This window comes from Hakea prostrata, chromosome 1 (assembly GCF_041222555.1).
Source record: "Hakea prostrata isolate BN-2017 chromosome 1, UWA_Hpros_2, whole genome shotgun sequence".
Classification (NCBI taxonomy): Eukaryota; Viridiplantae; Streptophyta; class Magnoliopsida; order Proteales; family Proteaceae; genus Hakea; species Hakea prostrata.
Window position 1 is genome coordinate 18,822,370 of NC_142600.1, and position 22,486 is coordinate 18,844,855.

General features: G+C 35.6%; 1 protein-coding gene and 1 pseudogene across 2 annotated transcripts; one reads left to right on the forward strand and one right to left on the reverse strand.

Annotated features, from left to right (window-relative positions):
* Positions 1–10,717: 10,717 nt before the first annotated feature.
* On the reverse strand, positions 10,718–11,274 carry LOC149028062 (abscisic acid receptor PYL11 pseudogene; annotated as a pseudogene).
* Positions 11,275–17,090: 5,816 nt separating this feature from the next.
* On the forward strand, positions 17,091–19,026 carry LOC149028063 (uncharacterized). 2 transcript variants are annotated; one of them, XM_089147666.1, is made up of 4 exons: positions 17,091–17,475; positions 17,576–17,749; positions 17,876–18,062; positions 18,458–19,026. In XM_089147666.1, the coding sequence occupies exons 1-4, from the start codon at positions 17,281–17,283 to the stop codon at positions 18,574–18,576; spliced, it is 675 nt and encodes a 224-aa protein (XP_089003792.1). In that variant the 5' UTR covers positions 17,091–17,280; the 3' UTR covers positions 18,577–19,026. The 2 variants fall into 2 exon arrangements, with proteins under 2 accessions (XP_089003792.1, XP_089003795.1); XM_089147669.1 differs by having other exon boundaries at positions 17,579–17,749.
* Positions 19,027–22,486: the final 3,460 nt, after the last annotated feature.

The following is a 22,486-nucleotide window of genomic DNA, read 5'->3' on the forward strand; positions in this document are numbered from 1 at the left end:
TCATTGCAATGTGCGGCAGGGCGGTGAAGGAATGGGGACTTTCCTTCAAACCACTCATCCTCCCTCGGCCCAGTGAAGTGGCCGAACTAAAAGTGGATCAGAGACCAAATGGAGGACACCAATGGAACCTTACTTCAAGCAAATCAGAGGGTTAACCTAATGGTTCGGGCATTGGATTTATCATTAGAGACCCAAACGGGAAGTTCCTTGCAATTCGTCCATTTGGTGATGTTTTTCTGGGGAGGCCTTAGCAATGAGAGAAAGTCTTATATTGGCCATTGGTGAAGGAATTGACTACATTATTGCTGGTTTGTAAGTTTAACTCATAAATTCCATTAATAGAGGTCAACGTCAGTACAAGAGAGGGAATCGGACACTACCCAGGGGTTTGTCCATTGTGAATTGTAATTTTTCTTATTTCCCGGTATATGGTAAGTCAATAAAGTATTTGATATATATCAACGGTATATTATTTGAAACTCCTCGATAGAAATTTAATTACCAAAAAAAAAAATTTGATTCCAATATGTATACGCTAACGAAGATTTTGATACAACATGGGTTGTTTTCTTACAAATGGTATAAATTCGGTAAATACAATACATTTTTTGAGGACTTGAAATTCCACTGCATCTCCTTAGATAAATTTCATTTTCTTCAATCCAAAGAAGTAACCCAAAGAAAGAAAGCAAACGAATGCAAGAGTGTTAAATAAGTCTAAAATAAAGGAAATTAAGGTTGTAAGTTTAACATAAAATTACAGAAATAACTCCTAATACGGAATAACCCTCCTGAGAATTATAGTATTTTGGTCATGGAAGTCAAATTTGATGTATAAAAACTGATACAATACCGTACCAAAATTCAAAATTTGGTTCCAATATGTATCGTAACAAATCTTAAAATGGCGTAGTACAATATGGTTTAAATGGCTTAGTACACAATTGATGCCCTTACGCTTATATACTTTTACTTTTTCGATTAAATACCCTTATACAATTTGAGAATTGTAATTTTCCAAACTAGTGAGGAAAAAAAAGTTTCCCCATAAAAGAGGGGGGAAGATTATAATTTTCTAAACTCATCATTTTTAAACTTGATGATTTATATAAAAGTTTTGTTTATATTTAGAGCAAATTGCACTAGCACCTCAAAATGGAAGCGTCTTAAAGACAATTGACACCCCATTTATATTTGAAAAGCATAGAGCCCTCAAAATTGGATTTTCATTAGTCCAATTCGTGACTGAAAACCATTAAATCATTGTTTACTAAAGGGATTTTTTTTTAATTTAAAAATAAACAGTGATTTAACGAGTTTTTAGTGACAAATTAGATTAACGTGTCCATGAAGGGTCTCTATGTTTTTTAAATATAAAGTAAGGTGTTAGTGCTTTAAGGCCTCCATTTTAAAATGCCCAGTGCAATTTGCTCTTATATTTAACACCAATCAAAACTCACGACTTATCTTTTTTTTTGGTTGCCCAAAGCGTTTATTTTAAGGGTGCATTTATGCAAAAGCTTTCATATGACATTTTTGGTAAAAAAAATTATATGATATGTTTCTCATGAATGTACCTCACCAATATAAGATTGTTACATCTTTATATTTAGAAATGAAACCACATTTTCACACTTATACTATTTAGAGTTTGGAAACATTGGATATCTCAATATAAACACAATTGCTATTGTAGTATTTCTTTTTATTAAATAATTCGCCTATTATTATAATAGTTTCTATGAAATATGTTGGTCGAGATGCAATACCAGTCTGACAATTGATATTGATGATCTTGGTCAATACTGTTAAATCTGATACTAATATTTGAATCCATGTTGGTCCCACCTAAACTCCACATATTCTGTCCCAACAAAGGGCTTTGTGATACATCCGCAATATTTTACCCACAAAAATAATATGTCCATATTATGTGTGTAATTTTAGGCATGATGGTCCAACCTGTCTTTTAAGTCCGGACAAGATTTAAGTTCATATATCTCAGTCTCAACTTCGCTAGTTTTTGCTACCGGTTCAAGTCCAAATAAAGGAAGAGGGTTGGTGCGTTATATTGGCAGCCGGCACAAAAAAAACTCTAACCAAGCTCTTTTTCAAAGATTCGACCTTATAGATGTCTTGGTCTCGAGGACTTGGTTATGATTGGAAATTTTTTACTTATGTTGCAAGTGGGGGTAGTCTAGGGTTGAGACATTCGGTTGGCTTAGCACCATAATTGTCCCTTCTTTGTTTTTTTGGTAGGATTCCTTTCACTTTTTCATATCTCTTTTTTTTTTTTTTTTTTTTTTGGGGGTAGGGGGAATAGTAGCTCTACATTACGAGGATGGAGACTATTACATATAGGGCTGTAAATGGACTGGATTCAGATCGGATAGTGGTAATACCATATCCGCATTTTATTATATTAGTCGGATTCGGATGATAATCGGATAGTTATTTTCTTAAGTAAATTCTTCTAAATGGGCATGAATACAGATTGAATATAAGTTTTTGATTACCTGCTTACATCTTTACCATTTTATTTGTGAGGGTTAGATTTGAAATTTAAAAATTTAGCAACTTTGATAGTTATTTTAGTAGAAAAATAGTCACATAAAATTTATAAAAATAAGAAAGGGAATACCATATCCGCATCCTATTAGTAATCGGACGGATTCAAATACCCCTAAACGGATTATGTGAATTCAAAAGCGGATTTCAGTTACCCATTTACACCCCTAATTACATATGCCGTAGGAAGTGTCGAACCTGTAAATCTCCAGATGCACAACCATTTTGACTCTTATTTTGTTTTATTTTCCTTTTTTCTTAGCTATCAGTCTAAGCAAAGCCAGGGGGAAAAAAACCTCTATTGTGTACATCTATCTGCTGTACACAGGCACACAGCAGTGCACTTTTATCTCAAATAGAAGGTTGTGATTAAAAACTTAATTTTAAAATTAAAATATCTTCAATACTCTTTTGAATTTAAAGTTTTTTCAGCCATTTATTTGACATAAAAATACACTACTGTTCACAGCTGAAAGATATGCACAACCAATCAAAACCCAATTTAGAAACTCAGGATTGGACTCGGTGGAGTAACGTATTAATCCAACTCTGGTACAAATTCAATCCGTGTCGTCATTATGTGTAAAGCGGTAGAATCAGTTAGTCGGTTATTGGCATAATTATTTTTTCGAAAAAAATAAATTAAGGAATAATTAATTAAAGAAGCTGAGGCCTGAGGGTGAGGGTGTTAGTTAACTAGAATAACCAATGACTTGAGGCCCAAGAAACGTGAGCTGGTTGACAAGTCAAAAAGCTCAGGAACTCCAGCTCGAACCAACACTAAGTATTCAGAATCAGTATATATTACTGAAACAAATAAAACTCTAAGAAATAACCCAATAAAAAGGAAACTTTATTTCCAGAAATAACCCCACCGCCTTAAAATATTCACGATTCCACGCTGTAAAACCCCACCTCTTCAGCTGCTCTCCTTAGTTTTAAATCCCCTTACGCTTCTCCTTCTGACTTTCTCTGCTGAGCGCTTCTTCATGCTCTTCCCTCTTTCTCTCTCTCTGGCTGATGAAATTCCGAATCAAATCTCGCCAATGATGGAGGTTATAGCATCTGTTTTGTTTCCGGTCGTTTTCTTCGATGGAGAACGGGAGATTGATCTAGGTAATGTAGAGATCCATGCTTCCTTAGGATTCAAGAAACTCCAATCCATGATATGTCAGAGGATCGGAATCTCTCCTCACCAGATCTCTATATCTCTAATCCGTCGTAAGGTTTCAAGATCGTCGTCGGATAAGCGCCGGAGATTACCAGTCACCGACAAGACGGACTTCTCCGCAGTCTTGCAAGAGGAAGATTGTTTCTTCTATATCAAGCGATTGAAGAAGGAACGAAGGGGGAAAATCCGTGGGGAGAAAGATTATTTATCTAATCCGATCGAAATCCGACCGGAAAAAATGACTACTCCAGAGAAGATACTCCGACGGGATCCTGGTACTAAACCGCCACAGTACGGATTGGTCTCGCCGTATTTTAATCAGGTTACGTCTCCAGAGTTCGTTTACAGAGGTGAAAGGTTGGGGTTTGGGTTGACGGATTTTGAGAATCAACTGCAGAATTTGCAGGCGCAGAGGCAGAAGTATCTTATGTCGACCGCTAATAACTATGCCTACACAGATTGGGAAGATGGTTATATGTTGGAAAGACCTAATGAGCGTAACCAGGCGGTGTCAAACGTCGTCTGTCACGAGTGTTCTTCTGCGAATGGAAGGCCTGTACCGTTCCATTGGTGCGTCTATGATGCGGTCACTGTGGGGTTTCGCTCGCCGGCCGGTCCCGTTGCCAGGCCAACGAAAGGTCATCACTAAGCTTTATGTCTTCTTTTTTTGGTCTTCGATATATGGTTTCAACCGAGTTGTGTATAGAAGAGAGGCTACGGAAAGAAGAGAAACAGCAGAAAAGGGGAACGGAATTTCTTCCTCGCTTCGCTATTGGGTATATAGTGTATTTGTGTTGGGTATATACGGTAACAAAGACGTACCACCATAGAGAGTGACTGAGAATTGAGAAAGCATCAGTAGAATAGGTCTGGTGAAGCGTCTCTATTGGAAATTGGAAGACGGAAGACCAGAGAAACCCAGAAAATGAAGTTTCTGGATCTTATTGATAATTTGTTTTTTTATTTTTTTGCCTTTTCCCCGGGTGCTTCCATTGGATTTTGGAATACTTTCTAAGTTTTTTCTTTGGGGTGGTAATGAATGTGAAATTGATTATAAGAGATCTTGAAAGGGTTATCCTCAATGGGTATCTTGGAGTCTTGTCTCAGCTTGTTAGGATTTGTCAATTGGTGCAACATTTTGTTAGTTGATTTAAATCTTTTCAGAAAATTGGGGAGAGGATGAATTTTTGAGGTCTTAGTTCTTCCATGTTAGCAGATGCCAATTGAATATTTTGATGCACTTATAATTCTTATTTGGGATAGAAAGTATCCATATATATATGAGGGGTATGATGGCATGGCGCGATGCTATTCGTTTCCATAATTTTATTTTATTATTTTCTGTAATTTGATTGATTGATTTTGGACGTTTTTTTAAAATATCTCAGCAGATACATGGTGGCTTCAATGCCTAATCTTTTTGGGAAGATATTTTCTAGGGTTTTAGGGTTTTACATTCTTGGGTCATACAATTGGCTCAATTGGCAGTTACAAGCTCTCCTTGGTTTATATTTTAAAAAAAGAAACCCCCTTTATTTAAAAGCATTTTCACATAAGAAAGACTCTACTAGATCTTTATAGATGGTTCTTAGGATCAGCAGAGTAGGTTTGGAGTTCTTATCTGGGATTTGGATGGTACTTATTTTGCGGTGCAATTAAAAGCTTTTTTAGCTAGGTTTGCATCTATTTTCGAGTTAGAGGTGATTTAGAATGATTTTTTTGTTAGCACATTCACTTCATTGGGTAGCTTTATTCATTAAGTTGGGTATGTTGCAACTTTATTTGAGAAATTAGGCATTCTCTAGTTTGCATTTTGTATATTTTTGTTTTGTTGTTTAGATAACTCTTTTAGTGTTGATGGCTTTTTTGTTATAGGTAATTCTTATCTTAACTCTAAATCAGTTACTGTAAAGAGTTAAAGATAAGGATCCTTTTGAACTCAAAAAAATAGGGGAAAAAAAATTTATACAGTTTTTAACATTGAAAAAGGAAAAGAGACACAAATTATATATTTAAAAAATATATTATATTGAGAGAGAAAAAAAAGCAAATTAGGTACACGTCTTTGGGTTTTACAAATTATTACATTCTATTATAAATTTCTTCTTAGGGTAACACTCTTAGTTCTAAATAAAACAAGATTCAAGGTCCCTTTTCTACGCTAACTACTCCATCTCCAAGGAACTCAATAGAGGAAGTTTGGTTTCTGTTGAAATATTTCTGATAAATTTCCAAACTAGAAATTTAGGGACTAAGGGATCCAAATCCTCTTTGTGTAAGCGTCTCATTCAGTCAATGCAATTTTCAGATAGATTATACGTGTACGAAGACGATGACAACCGTTGGATGCAAAGGTTAAAACATAATCACGCCATTTAGAAACAGTTGAAATGGAATCAATCTATTTTTAAAATGTGTGAAATGGAATAAATCTGCCTCCGAATTCGCATTTGCATCCGTTTCGAGATATTCAAAATTATTCGATTAAGTTACTTATTTAGATTATTTTTTTATTTTTTAAATCTTTAGCCTTTGATATGTGATTATTTTTTTAAAGATTTTTCACTAAAATACTTGCAAAAGTTGTTAAATTCTTAAATTTCAAATCTAATCCTTACAAATAAAATGATAAAGATATAAACAGATAGTCAAAAGTTTGTATTCAATTTATATTCATGTCCATTTAAAAGAATTTACTTAAGAAAATAAATATTCGTTCGAAAATCAATAAGATATTATATGAATCTATCTGAATATAATAGGATGTTGATATGGTATTACCACCATTAGATCCAAATCCAGTCCGATTCTTTAATAAACTATTGTTTTTCCACCTTCTCACCTTTTTTTTTATTTTTTTTATTTTTAAGTAATTGTTAAGAATCAAGACTCCTTTTCGTACAAACAGAGCCCAATGATAATGTAATAAAATACACTTTTAATGGAAAATATCAATTCTACTACCAAAGAAAGGGTTTCTTTCGGGGAACATGACCTCCGTAGTTGTCTACATATATGGGATGTCATATATTTTTGGACCAATATGAAGATGAGAACAAGAACTAAGACATCAACATTATGATGATCTTTGACTTCAAATCTTTTGAGATTAGGGGCAAATGCTCGTCTACTAATTCGGATGAACCTCAGATCTAAAAAAAAAAAAAAAAAATTATATTTATTAGGGGTGTCCTGAAATCTTATTCTAACTTGGTTGATGGTGAAAGCACAGTCATACAACAAATGCTATATATATACTTGGAAAACAACAAGAGATCGATCTCTTAGTTGTATTGCTAAGAGGATTAGTTGGTTTGGATGTGAAACAGCTTAAGAGTTACAACCAAATTGGAATTCTTTTTGCTTTCCCACTACCAAGTAGCCCAAACCTATTTCTTAGGGATTCTATTTTGCTTAGATGGATTGGGTTAAAGTTATTTTTCATGTGGTGAAGAAAAGGTGAACAAATACAATTCAAATTGATTTTTGGGTAAATATCACTTACGTCCCCTTTTAGCTGGACAAATAACACTTAGACCCCCTCTTAGTTGGATAATATCACTTACCTCCCCTCTTATCTAGTAAACATATCAAACACCCCCCCTCTATTAATTTTCTCGATTAAATTTAACTTTTACCGTTAATATTTTTCTAAAATCCCAAACTACCCTTGGCTAAATTTTTTTTTGTATTTTAAACCCTAAATTGTGATCATATTATAGGCGGAACTTATGGCTGCTAAAGGTGGATGGTCATGCTCATGTGAATGAAGGAACATAATGCACATCACATTAACTATGTCCTCCAAGAATACATGCTAGTGTTTGTTCAGCATATCAACTTTGCAAGGTCTTATGTCCTATTCAGTAAAAGTGCCCTAACTCAGACTTGAAGGTATGTTTCCTCAATTCTCAACATCAGTTTATCTAGGACTCCCCTCAACTTTCGATAGATTCATCTCTCTACTATGAGAAGAATGAATAAAAAATTGACGGTTGGAAAGGAAAGTTAGCATCCAATGTGAGAAACGACGCGTTAATTAAAGTTGTGGCTACAACTCTCCCCACATATGCTATGTCAAAATTTTGATTGCCAAAAAAGGTCACGGATAAATTGATACAACATATTAGAACTTTTTGGTGGGGTAACGGGGAAAAGAGGACATTAATTAGGTGAGATGGAAAAAATTATGCAAGACCTCAGAAAGAGGGGGGAAGGGGGGTTAGGTTTTAGAGATCTCTTTAATAAAGCCCACCTTGCCAAACAATAAGTATGGCACATATTTTATATGAGTGAATCTCTTTAGGCATTAAGAATGAAAGGAAAATATTTCCCTCATTCTTCTTTTCAAGACTATGCCAGTGTTAGAGGGGCTTTATGGGGTTGGAGAAGTTGACTATGGAAAAGGAAGTGTTGAAACAGGGATTATTGAAAAGGGTTGGTAATGGTCTTGAGACACATATCTTTGGGAAAGCCTTGGGTGCCATCATTTGCAGGGATATAGAGGCTCATCATCATCATCAAGTCAGCCCTTTTGGAAGAAGCTTTGAAGCATTCATACATTACCAAAGGTGAGATATCTTTTACTTGGAAGGCTGGACATGAAGCTCTTGCTTCAAGAAAGCCTCAGGTTATCGTAACTCCAATGTGGATCCACATGAAACTATGATGCACATTTTGTTTAGATGTCCTCATGCCCAACTTTGTTGGAAGGCATCATGACCTTTGGGATTGGATGCAAGTGTATTCACAAGAAGCACCATTGTGGATTGGTTGGAGTTCATAGAAGGAAGGTATAAAAACTCAGGTAATATCCAACTTATAGATACTATGTGGAGCCTCATGTGTTGAATGTATTTTTTCAAGTAAATCCTCATGCTTACATAGATCTTTAACAATGTTCAATACACTTTTAGGTGACATGGAGCCCATATCATTCAAGGTGGAGGATGAGACACACTGGGCCCAGCAATTTGCAACCCAAAGACACATCTCGGGTGTGCAACAACAAGAAGCAGAGCAGGGTTTAGAAGAACAACAAATTGGTTTATGCTTTCTATGTCTTTATTGATGGCTCTTGGGAAGAATCTTCTCATAAAGAGGGTCGAGTTGTGGTTTGCTTAATGTGTAAGATCGGATCGAAACAAGGGTCGAGATTTTGATCTCAGCTGCTCGTTTCACACAAGTGTTAAAAATAACTTTTGCGAAACGCACAATCTCAATCAAAATCTAGATCTCAACTGTATGCAACAAGGTGTTGTGCTTAACTAACTAGGCTCGATCGAGCTTTTTTTTTTTTTGGTGGCACAAAAGAGCACAAAGACCAAATGGCGGCAGGCCCAAGGCGGACGCGAGAGGAGGGAGGGGGTGAGTGGGTGGGTGGGGGGAAGCTATGGAATGATGGAGACTTAAATCTAAGACCTCCTTAATCTTACTACTTTTATATAAGAGACTATCATCACTATGCTAAAAGTACATCCTTGCACAATCGAACATGATTGATTACTCCTAGCATTAGATATGCATGTGTCAAATTCTGCATGTATTATATTTATAGATAATACATGCAAAATTGATAACTCATAACCTAGGTTTAAGAGGACGTACCAAAACTAATACTTTAAGAATTTCAGAACATTTTATGAGTGTGGAAGGCAATTGGCATAGTCATCCAAGAATTGGGAATTTCAATGCATGAACTTCTAGCCTAGTGGTGGCAGCCTCTAAACGCGTTCCTCCCTTCCCCTTGAACCTGTGGGCACCGTCCTCAAAAGGAGGCATTGATCATGGTTAAGCTGAACTTTGGTGGTATCATTTTTCTTTTTCCTTTTTTCTTATTTTGAGCCAACTCTTATATACATTTGTTGCCACTATTGTGAACCATTGATAGAAGCACTAGAAAACATCCGACAGAAAAATTTTATCATTAGTTTTGAATATATTAGGATACACTTCAATGATTGGCAGCAGTGGTAGCACAAGCATCTTGGCAGATAGAAGATCAAAAGCCACTCTAATTCTAGAGGAACACTCAACTCTTGGATGGGTTTTACATGTGGATCGAAGACATGAGCAAAATCTACCCCAAGGAAAAAAAATAAGAAAACATGAACTCAAGAAATTTAAAAGAGTGAGAGAGGAAGAAGAAAGGAGGAGATATGAGGGCATAAATAGCGGATTGGGAAATTTTAAAAATACCTATATTTTTTCGTTATTTCTCTCACTTTACGTATGAAATATCACCATTTGACCCCTCCAAAAATAAAAAATAAAAATTTAACATAAAGATGATGAGAACAAATGTCATTCTTAATCATTATCTAATGATTATCATTAAATCCTCTAGTTTTAAAGAATAAAATGTTAAATTTTAATTAAAAAATAACTAACGATCCATAAATTTCTCCTTATATTCTCTTTCATATTTTTATTCCTATTTATTCTCTCATGAATCTCCTTTTATTCCTATTTTTTCTCACTAAATCTCACAAAATATTAGAATAGTTAGTAAACATTAAAATCGTAATCATTTATTTTTTTCATATCTAATCGTAATCATTTAATTTTATTTTTAAACCCCTAAACTTTCTCATAAAGTTTCAATTCCTACTAATAGCAATTAAATTTTTTTTTTGTAAGAATAGCAATTTAAATTTTAAGTTTTATTAGTTGGATGTTTAAATTTCTACCATTAACATTATCATATCTAATTATAATCATTGATTTTTTAATTAATTTATGATAAATTGAGTGTTATTCAATGTAGATCCTACAAGTCAAAATATAATAAAATATTTTGAGATGGGACCCACAGTGGGTCCTACAGTGGCCCATGTATATTTGGTCCCCCAAATGTTCAATCCTAGCACTGATTCTGGCCCCCAAATGTTCAGTCCCTGCCAGAACTGGAGCAATACGACATTACCAACTTTGATCGATCTATGGCCCATATCAGCACTCTGAAACCATTAACGTCGCTTATATATCGCAACAAAGAGCATTATGCAGCAGAGTAGTGGTACTAGTATTCGTCGTCACAGAAGCTGTTTTCTCTGTCAGAGATGCCAAGGACCTGAGGTTAAGCCTTATAATAAGATTATCAGCAAACAAACACGTTTCTTCCTCAGTATTCCCTGTTGGAACATCTACCACATAAGACTCAATCACCACTGTTGTCTTTCCAATGCCATTGTGTTGATAGCCACGGTCATCGTCAACTTCATGGACGGTAATCCCCACCAACCACGCTGAAGATATCATAACATGAGAATCATCGTCGAGCTCATCTAGCCTCTCTATTCTTGTCTTGGCAGGAAAACCCGAAACCAGTTGAACCATTCTTAAGCTTCCGATGCCACCATTACCATCCAAGATGGAACAGGTCTTGATGAATCGCTTGTAGGCTTGTGGGTTATTGAATTGTCTGATAAGTGACCATACTATAGTGAGCTGGGTGTGCGTGGATAGTTTGTGTTACGCTAGCTCGAACCACACTGGTTTGGAGAGAGTTCATGACTGTGGTATAGGTTTCTCATGGTCTCCATGTCTATCTAGTTCCCCAGTTGTGGTTGAGGGGCTTAAATAAGAGAATAATCTTAATTTGATTATTTGAGAAATCAGAACATTGAATCAACACAGTAGCGGAACTTGAATTGGAAATGATATATGGTCTCTGATTTCTCTCACACCATATTGCTTTCAGTTTCTTTTTTAGTTGTTTTGAATCTTTTTAAACCATATCTATTTGTGAGTCAGGTTCCCAAAGCGTCTGATCTGAGCTCTCAATTTCCCAACAATTAAACGAAGGCCTGTTTAGTGTTTACCAGAAGGCCCATTGATTTGTCACTTTACCCCCTGTTATGGGAAAAAAAATACCAAATACCAGTCTGAACCGGGAAAACTATCGGATCAACATTAATCAACAAGAACCTGACGGTTCAACCAGATGACGGATCTGAACCGTGAGATCAGAATAATAAATTGAACGACTCGTAAGGAGTGAAAGGCACATGTTAAGCAATATAAACAGAGGAGAGGCGGGAATTCAAGCAGGTTTCTGGCTCATTTTCTCTTCTTCCCAACTGTGAGTCAGCTCTTGATTCCCTACAACTATCAATCTGAATTTCCTCCCACTCACTTTCTCTTCAGGGGGAGCTTGAGAAGAGAGTGTGGAGGCACCATTGGAATAACGAAGGTATAACTATCGACTTGAGTGAATTTGTGACTTTGAAGAACAAAAATCAAATCGAAAGGTGATGAATAAACTAACCATGTCTTGTATATTTTCATATCGTTATTTAAATTTTATTGATGCTATCTTGCCTTATTTTGAGATCTATTATTATGTGATTGTGTGATTTTGTACGAACGAAATGTAAGATTATGTGAATGATTTTTATTATTTCTTTTCGAATCTTATATTGGTGAAATGAGAATGATATAAAAATGAATGATATTGGTTGAGATTTGATTCTCTTATTTTATTTTACCAGCTGAGGTTGTGGGTGCTCCCATTACTCTAGTGACCTTATATGGATGCATTTAGACCAAAGTACATGAATGATATGTGTTTAGAAGTGTTGGGCTAGATAATCCCATGAATGCTACTACCCTTCCGGTAGGGGTATTGAAACCGGTTAATCCGTGATGTCAGTGGTTGGGTTCTGTGTTTCAAGCAAGTTCATTGTTATCATAGTTTGATAGGGTTGTATATAATAGATAAAGGTTCCTAGGCACTCAAGACAGATAACTAACCCGTGAGAGGACATGGAAAGCATCCTGACCATTATATGTGGATGATCATTAGATTAAGGAATGTGATCCAACAGATGCCTCATGTTGAAGATATCATTCATATGTGGGAAGGTATTGAACCAAAAGGGCACTAGGCATGAGGGGAGATATCCATATCATACGTAGTATGAGACCATATAACTTTACATTGGGCCTAAAGTTATCCTTATCTTATCATCCGTCAAATCTCATATAAACGCTGATGTGATAGAATGCTGATTTATACCCCAACCATGGCTTGACAGACTTTACCCTATAAATGCGGAGAACCCAATAGACGTCTCTTGTTGAGGGATAGTGACTAAGATTACCCAAAGGAGATTGCTGATATACTTAATACGTGTATTCCATAGAGACTTCATGATAGAGTTAGGAACATCATAGCATAATCATGCGAGTTAAGAACATCATATCATAATCATGCATCATCTTATTTATATCCTTGATTACATTGTTATCTTATGAATATGATGTGGAAATTTCTATTTGATGCATGATATGAATGTTAGTTGATCTCACTGAGTTCTCTCGAACTCATTTCATGACATTTCTTTAGATTTCTCTATAGGTTATGAGGACTCCTCTCAAATGGAGGATTTGACGCAAAGGAGACATTTTGGAAGGGTCAATTGAAGGAGAATTGGAAGCGCACAAGGCTTCGTGCTTGTGCTTTGACTGCTCCTATGGAGCCGGCCTTTAGTAGTAGAGACCTCGCCGTACTTAGGAAATCTCTTGTGTCATTTATGACACTTTTCTATAACTATACTTTGATTTCATTTGAAAGAGGCGAGGGTATCTTTTACCAAGATTCATGAACATTTTTCCATTGCAAACACCCTTTCTTTCTTTGAATTCTAATGTTATAATTTTTGGATTTGAATCTTGGATGATTGTAATTGATATTTCAAATTTTGAAATTGGATAATTGAACTTGATTTATTCTTGTCATTTTGATTATGATATACCATATATTTGTATGGAATTGTCAGTGAACCTCCTGCAGTTTATTATCTCCACAAGTATTTGGGTATGACAGGATCCGACTGAGTGTGGTGTGACAAATGTGATTGCAGAATTCAAATTCGAAACTTTATCGGATATCTGGTAATTATTCGATCTATATACTATCTCATTACTATTGTTGATTGGTATTTTTCAAATTCTGATTTTTCGGTTGTCGATTACCGGTTTCGAAATTCGATCATTAGCCCCTTTTAGAGAAAAAGAATAACTTAATGCATTTTCTATACTTTGGACAATTGGCTATGGATAACTGACAAGGTTTAGGTAAGTTCAACTAATTAATTAGGGTTAGCCAATCAAAATGCCATGTGGTGAGACCATTAAAAATTTTAAACATACCATAATTTTTAAAACAAAAAATATTCTATTTTCAAGTTCCACCTTACTTTTATAATGTAAATATATAAATCTTCCAAAACAAATAATGTAGACATAAAAATCAAAGAAAAGATGCAGCCATGAAGATGATATGTTTGAAAGTTATTATTCTAAGATTCTTCATAAGGGACTTAGAAGGTATGAGGGCCTTCCAAAAAAAAAAAGAAAGCATAATGTTCCCCCCAAGGAAGCCCCTATATAATTATTTTTTTTTGGTGCGAACTCAAGATCTTTCCTAGGGAGGTTGGACTTTTAATCGCTTTAGTAACCCATTATTCTTGTTGACCCTTGAGTTAGAATTTGATTTATGCACCCCACTTAAAAAGGATATCATATAAGCTTTCAAAGGTAGAATTCTACAGGGGAGAAAATAAAATTTGCCTTCACAAAGTGATAATCCAAACTAGGAGGGATGTAATTTTCCATGTTTTACTCGCCTGAAAATGAAAATTGGCAGTTACTCATGTAAAAAAGGAGAATGGCAGTCGAAAAAGTGAATTTAAAATATGCGAAAACATAAAAGGAATTTGTGAATGAAAAGAGATCTCGATCGTGCGCTTCACCGTGCTGCGCATTAAATGCACAGCACTGAAGCACGACCCTACTTTCCTAGTGTGACTTGCATGTGCATGTGCAGCGCACGGTCGAGTTTGAAATCTCGACCAAGATTTCGATCTTGACCGTCAGTCTCGACACCGAGACAGATGGTTCGAGATTGAAATTTCGATCAAGATTTTGATTTCAACCGTGCGCTTCACCGTGCAGCATTGAAGCACGACCCTACTTTCCCACATCCAGATATTGGAAAGGTGGAACCACGGGGAAATTTTCTGTGGAAGGGGCTTATAAGTTATTAGAACAGGAGTAACATAGAGGAACAAGAAGTTTCATCTACTTCGAAATTACATACCTAGGGAAGAACTAAAACCACATTGGAAACAGATTAGGAGTAGCCCCTCCCAAAGGAGAAAAATTTTATACGAAGAGCTTGTAATGAAGAACTTGCAACGGGTATGGGATTGAATTCAAGAGGAGTGAAAATTGATCCATGTTGTTTGGCATGTGGCAAGGAGGAATCAGTTCAACATGTTCTCTTACATTGCCCTATTGCACAACAAGGTTGGTTTGGATGTTCTCTATCTTGGAGAATAACTCAAAATAATTGCAAATCCCTTAAAGAATGGTTAGCTAAATGGCGAGACTTCAACAGCTTGGGAGAAAGAGAAGCCAGAAGAAGGAAATGTTTGGTCTCTTTTATGGCATGGCTACTATAGAGACTAAGGAATGAAAGGGTTAAATGCATTAAAATCTGAACACCAACAAAGATAATTCAGCAAGCTATGGAGGCCACAAATGAATTCTTGGACAATCAACAAACGGCAAAAATTCGCTCACTAAGGCAAACAAGGGAGAACAACATTGATAATCAAAGATAGAGGTTGTGGCATTGAGAATGAGACTCATTGGAGGCTGACTATACCTTTGTAAGGATTGAATCTGATTGCCTATAGCTGATGCAAGTTCATTGGAGGAGAGCTGCAACCACCGCTCAACATTGCCCCATTTAGTTCAGGATATTATTTTTCTCAGCGGAAAATTTGAAAATCGTATTCTTTCATATGTACATAGGACAGTTAACGTGATAGCGGATGTCTTAGCTCGGATGGCCCTTTTTGTTTCGAACCTGAAAGTTTGGCATCTTTACACTCAGTGGATAGTAGACTTTTATGCTCATCCACCCTTGCTCGCAATAAGTAGACCTGTAAACGGATCGGATTTGGCTAGGATACACTAGTATCCGAATTTGAATCCGATTAGCAAAACCATTATCCGAATCCAAATCCGGCAGAAATTTAGAGAAGGCATCTGGAATTCGAATCCGAACTTTATTGGATATTTGATAATAATCCAATCCGATAAACTATTTGATTATTGATTGGTGATTGTCATTTTTTTTTTTTTTCGATTACCGATATCCGAATCTGAATTTTTTTTTTGGTGAAGATATCCAAATTTGATTATCAATCCTTTTTTGTGAAAAATGTTTAACACTTTACTCTAATCGGATAACTTTTTATTTCCGACTATCGATTTCTGAATCCGATTATCATCCATTTTTAGAGAAAAATATGTTGAATACTTTACTCTATGTTTCATCTTTATTTTTCTTATGAATTTTATGATAATGAGTAGCTAGTTCCTTTTCTTTGGGATGTAGATGAACCATGCTTATTTCATTAATTTGATTGTTCTGTATCTTCTAGTTGATTGTGTTTGAGTTTGGTCAAAGATGTTATATAGCTCAGCAAACTAAGCGTGCCAAGCTTATGTGAAGAACGATAGTCTTGCGAAGATAAGACATACCTAGGAAGACCATCCTTAATTTGCTTTGAAGTGTAGAGTTATATTGGTTAGGGAAAAGCATTGGGGATTCAAAATCCCAAAGATTTTCACGTATTCATAGTTAACGCTTTTGCATTAATTAGTAGATTTAATTTAAATTTAGTTTTGTTGAATTCAATCTTAGTGACTTAGCATTTTAGATCCCCATAGTATCGTGTACTTTATGCTTGTTAGAGTAGTATAAGATTTTATTTTTGATTGGTTATCGATACAATCCAATTTTGGATATTATTTGATTCAATAAGCAATTATCCGAATCTGAATCCAGTTGTTTAACGGTCACGGATATTTTTTCGACAAGAAATGTTACAAATACAGACAATGCGAATTTGGAGGCTGATTTCACCTATTCATTTACAAGTCTAAGCAATAAGTAGGATTTAATGGCGAAAATAAAAAAACGGCTGTGTGTGCATGGACGCCGAGTTAATGGCGAAAGGTACAGCACCGCTGGAAACACCGTGGTGTACGGTCATACCACACTTCTAATTATTACTAGACCCGTCACCGTTAGATTATTCTGAGATCAATTTTGTGACAATCCAACGGCTTAAAGATGAGATGAGGAGTTTTATAGGTTGCAGAGTCTCTCAACGAGTTAAGGTAACGCACTAACTCTACTCGTTGTGGGTAGTAGCAGTCACGTGATTTCGGCGTCCTATGCTATGAGTACTGACCCCACTCACGATCTCTCAGAAACTCGTAAGTCGTAACGTCGCAGTTAAAGAACCCACCAATCCACCATATTCCTTCCCCCTCGGCTTCTCCAAAACAAAATCCCGCTTTCGGCCCTTGAAATTCATTCTTCTTGTTTCGCTTTCTTCTCCTCCATTTTTAAGCGCTTCTACTTCTCCAACTCCACCGATCTATTTGGCCGTACTTTCCCCTGTTTCTCCGTCTCTGCAACTCTCCATTCCATCTTCTCTCGTGTTCTCAAGTTAATAATGGCGGAGTTTCCCCCAAACTTAGATGACGGAGAACTCTGGCTTCCGTCCGACATCTTTCCCGAAGTGTTTCCTAACATGAATCCCAAATTCAACTCTCAACTCTCGCTCGCTCAACAGATCTCTGCCTACGCTCTGCTTGAGCGTAACCAAAACGTCGTTAAACCGGCACCAAAATTTGTCCCGAACTTTGAGGTTTCTGAAACTCTTTACCTTTTTTCTTCTGGTACTTCTTCTACACTTCGCGAAGGTTTTCGATGTTCTAACATGCTTTGTTGGTTTTTGAACTCTGAAGCAGATTAAGAGGCAGAGCCGGTACGGAACAGTTACAGCTCCGGAAACCGGGGCTGGTTTTGGTTTCGGTTTCGGCGGTGCTAACAATTATCATGTGTCGGGGAACGTTGAGAGGTTTCATGCTGGTGTTGGGCAGACATATCCGTATCGTCCGATGAGTCCGGCACAATCTCAGGTAAAGAAAATTCGGGTTTTTTTTTCTTTCTTTCCTGCTCTGTTTTTCTTTTCTTGAACCTTCCCCTCTCTTTTTCTTAGCTGTAATGGTTCTTGGTGCCTTTTCTTTTTTGGGTTCTTTTGGCAGGTTGAGAACTACTTGCGAGCAAGAGCTAGGGTTTCGCAGAGGCTGCAAAACCTAAACCAGGGACAAAACCAGTTTTTGCCGTTTCAGGTTACTGGGGCGAGCACTGGCGGTTTAGGAAGAGAATCTGGTGGGACGGGTGTCTTCCTTCCCCGCGTTGCAACCACCGTAGATGTTAAGAAGAAACATGGTAAGTTCGTGATGAGTGATGACCCTCTTTAAGTCCTCTATAGTATTTACTTTCCCATTAATTGTTTTTTGTTGTTACTTGTTACATTGATTAGGAAGCATTCCTATATCTCACCCAAGAAAAATGGTCTTTTGAGGATTTTTCACTCTTCATTACGAAAATTTGAAAGTGAAATTTGTAATCAGTAGCTCAAAATGTGATTTTTTTTAAACAACAACACTCTTTTTGGAAAGTTGGGTTTTTTTTCATATGTTTTCCTGAACTGTTTTGCTTTGGAATATCCAAACAGCAACTCTGTCAAGTCATTCACCATTTTGGAAATGGGTTTAGTATATGTTTAGCAAGTATATTATGTGAAAAATCTTTTAATGCTTCATTTGATCTCATCTTTGCAGGTGAGAGGAAGGGAGAAGAGAATAAGCAGAGACAATCCACTAAAAATAATAATGTGGAAAAACAGGAGAAGCTTCAGCTTCCACCTGAGGTGCGTCTGCCTCAAGACTGGACTTATTAGTGCTCTCTCCATCTGTGTTTCAACAGTTTCTGATGTAAAGAAGAAACCCCCTTATTATGAAGAATAATAAGTCCATAAACATTTAAACAGAAGTGAAAAAGATGGATCTTTCAATAAAAATTTTGGGTTTTACTGTAGTTGGGAGAAGGAAGAAAGGGGGTTGGGGGTTTATAAGTTATTTTGCATAGGAGTAGAAGAGTAAGGTTGGGGATTTTAGTGTTTGTGGGCTCTCTGAGTTTGTTCTTTGCAATCTTTGTACAATAAATAAAGTTGTTTTGATAGCCATTTTGGTAAATGGAACTTTTTCAAAATTTCAAGGTACTGTGTTCTGTAATTGAACGTGGTCATTTAAGTTATGGGCTTGGTTTTTATCATTCATGGTCTCATTTGTGTATAGTGGAGATGTGACAGACTACCTCTTTTCCTTCTTTGGTTGTTTTTGAGTTTTTGGCTGGCATGGAAAGAGACATGGCTTAGGGGTCAACATTTATTTCTCCCCCCACAAGGATTTGAAGAAAAAACACTTAAAACTTGAATGCAAAGTTTATAGTATCAAAATCTGAGTATCGTATCAGTCATGTGATTTCAAAAGATGTATTGCCCTGTATCAAGTATCGTATTGTAATAATTAATATATTTTAATACAATTCAATGGAGAAATGTATTGCGATGTATCGTATCAGTTGTGTCAAATATGGATACGAAAGTAAGGAAGTTTCATTAGGTTGGTGACAGGCAGGAGATGGGATTCTTGGCTAGTTTCTTCCATGCAAGTGATCACGAGTCATGAGACTATTGAGTTTTTATAACCTTAAAAGATGCTTTAATTATTAATGACCATATCACTTCAACATTCGTCTAAAGGCTATAGAAAAAAAAGATAGGGTTAGGGTAAAATCTCATGTGAAGCTTTAAACTTCAAATAGTGTTGAAAACTTGCATTGAGGTTGTTGGGACTTATTGAGGTGGCCCAAGATTTTGCCTTAGATTCCAACTCAAACCATGATGTGCACTAATTAAAGTGTAAATAAATAAAGTTGCGCATTTTGAACGGTTCAGACTTCTGGATAACAAATATTCAAGAGTTTTTATTATTATTATTTTAATTTTTTCATGTTGTCAACTTAAATTGGGCCAAAATTCTTGACTGACCACTTAACTAACACAAATTACATGCTGTGCTTTTCAATATTACAAATTGTCCGTTGTTATTTTTCTGTTAATTTTGAAGTTGAAATGACCATTTTGTCTATAAAAAATTTTATTTTACAAAATCTCACTTAATTTTTTTCAAATTTACAAAAAAAAACACTCCCTGTTTGCATGATTCAACGAATTTGTCGGAAGTATGCTGGATCTTAATCTTTGTTCGGCTGATTTCACCTGTAATGAAGATGAGTTGATGATGCATGAGCTTGCTAGTGTCTTTTGTCCACAAAATTAAGTTTTTCTTCTTCAATCTAGAACTACAAATCGTTAAGGTTGCGTTTGTTTGTCGGAATAAAGATGGGGTGGGAAAAAAGTGGGTGGAAAATTCTTGAAAAAGTAAAATTTTCTTTTAAATCTTAAAAATGTAGTTCGTTTGTTTCTGGGTAAGAAAGTTAGAAAACTTGTCCGGTGAGGTGGCAAGCCAAATTTCCCACCCCAAGCTTTTTTAAAACGCTACAAAATGTGTGAAATTTGGTGGAAAATATATAAAAAATATAAAGTGACATCCAAAATTAATATTTTTCTACAAAATCTCTTCCATTTCTTTTCTTTCACCCCATTACACATGAGGTTCACATTTTTTTTTTCCCACCTCACCTTTGCAAAAACATGTAGCCCCATTGACACACTAAAAATGCATACCATTTTTTAGGGTAATTTCAGGTAATCTGAATCATCCATTTACACGGACTTATTATTATTTTTCAATCAAGCCTAAGTGTAACATCTCTGCAAATCAAATCAATCTGAGATTAAAGAACAACAACCAAGGATTTTTTTTTCCTTTCTTTCCAAATGGCTATGATGAACCTTATGGTTTTGGTTTGTGAAGTTGTTGTGTTGTTATCTTTCTTCCTCCATTGTTCCTCCCACCATCCCATCCCATCTTCTGTTTATGCCTCCTATTTTTGTTGGATTAACCTCCCAATGTTTATCCAGTGTCTATTTTTCACAAGGAAATAAACCATTGATGTTTATTTGTAAATCACATCAAAAAATTGTAATTAAATTTAAAAAATAAATTGATGTTTTCTAAGTATAGGGTCTTTTTTAGGGTTCCATGATCTTCCATCTTTTGATGTGGAGGAAACGCCCTGAAATTGGTGCTGTTCATGTTCTGAAGCAACTGGAGCCCAGTGCTGCTCATGCCGGCTCTTTGTTTTCGCCATTTGAAGTCTTCAGAATCCTATGAGGAAAGAAACTCATTGGATTCTCGTGAACAATTCGGAGGAAGAATTTATTTATAATGAATGACAAACAATTGAAAAACGCTTGACGTGACATTGTGGCAACCAGCACTTCTGCTAAGAGACTTTGCAGGAGCTGGTTAGTCTCGAGCCAATCACTCTTCCTGCAAAATGCTCTCTTTTCAGAGCTCAGTTTATGAAAAATGACTTACTGCAATTCGTCTGTCTGATGCTATTGGTACTCATCTTTTTTCCTTTTCCCCATTCCCTCTTGTCAAAAACTCTTTCATATTACCTACTCAAAGCTGATCACACAATAGCAAAAAGCTGCAGGTCCAACTCAAATGTTGAGGGCAAATTTTTTTTTGTTAAAAACTATCTGCCTGATGGGAAAACAAAGCCATTGATAAATGAGCAAATCGCAATGGCATCCCAAAACTTAGGCTTTAAAGCACTGACATCCTACTTTATATTTAAAAAAATTCAGAGACCCATATTCATTAAACACATTAGTCCATTCTATTAATGAAACAGTTAATCCACTATTTATTTTTCTTTAATTTCAAAAATACCCTTACCAAAATTTGAGGAGAAAAAAAAAATTCAAAAACAGTGTCTTCATCAAAAAAGCTTTGTACGCTGAAGAATGTCTTCTTTTTTTTTTTTTTTGGTAAATAAGAATAAGATTTCTTGAAAAGGTATAATAGTGTTTGTGATAATATAACTAACTATTCTAACATAATATGACCTATATGCTTTTCAAACATAAAATGGAGTGTTAGCGCTTTAAAACATTTATTTTGGAGTACTAGTGCAATTTAAAGTTTAATGAAGTTAGAATTTTGTTTGATTGGTTTTGGCTTCCTGTACAACAAAAAAAAAATTATAATCGCATCGGATAAGTAGAAGACGAAATCAAAGTAACATTTAGAATCTCATAGACGGAAAAAAATGTAGAAGAAACGGAAGTTCAAATCTAAAACTTCTTTGGAAAGCTACCACCACTACGCAAAAACTACATCCATTCATTTAGATGTTTAGGGTTAAGGTTTTTCTTCTTCTTCTTTATTCTCCTTTTGTTATGATCTTCCTCTTTATTCTAGAGAGAAATTATTAAACAAAATGCTGCAAGAATTGCTTTCTATCACTATTAATAAGCAAATTGGAATGTCTATACATGTCCTTTAACTAGGTGTCAATGGGGGGCGCTACAAAGTTTAGTTCTTTTAATTGCAACTGAAATTGATGCTAAAAGTTGATGAACTTGAAGTGATTTGAATCATAACACCAAAACAGCCTCTCAATCAAAATTGCTAGGGTAAGATTGTGTAGAAATTATCCCTTCAAATTCTACTTGTGCATAGACCTCCAGCGTACCCTCTCTTCTTTTTTTAATATTTTTTCTTAAATACAATATTACTACAAGATAGAACAAGTAATTTATAATTGGAACACAACATGCTTTGCATCTTGTTCAAAAACTTATTGTTGGAATTTAAAGTGTCATTATTAAG

What these genes read in the sequence shown, in the direction of transcription:
- LOC149028063 (XM_089147666.1), top strand. Translation starts at nt 17,281, where the DNA reads ATGGCGGAGTTTCCCCCAAACTTAGATGACGGAGAACTCTGGCTTCCG. An exon ending in TGAGTCCGGCACAATCTCAG is followed by an intron (nt 17,750 to 17,875) that starts GTAAAGAAAATT and finishes TTCTTTTGGCAG; the next exon opens with GTTGAGAACTACTTGCGAGC. An exon ending in AGATGTTAAGAAGAAACATG is followed by an intron (nt 18,063 to 18,457) that starts GTAAGTTCGTGA and finishes TCATCTTTGCAG; the next exon opens with GTGAGAGGAAGGGAGAAGAG.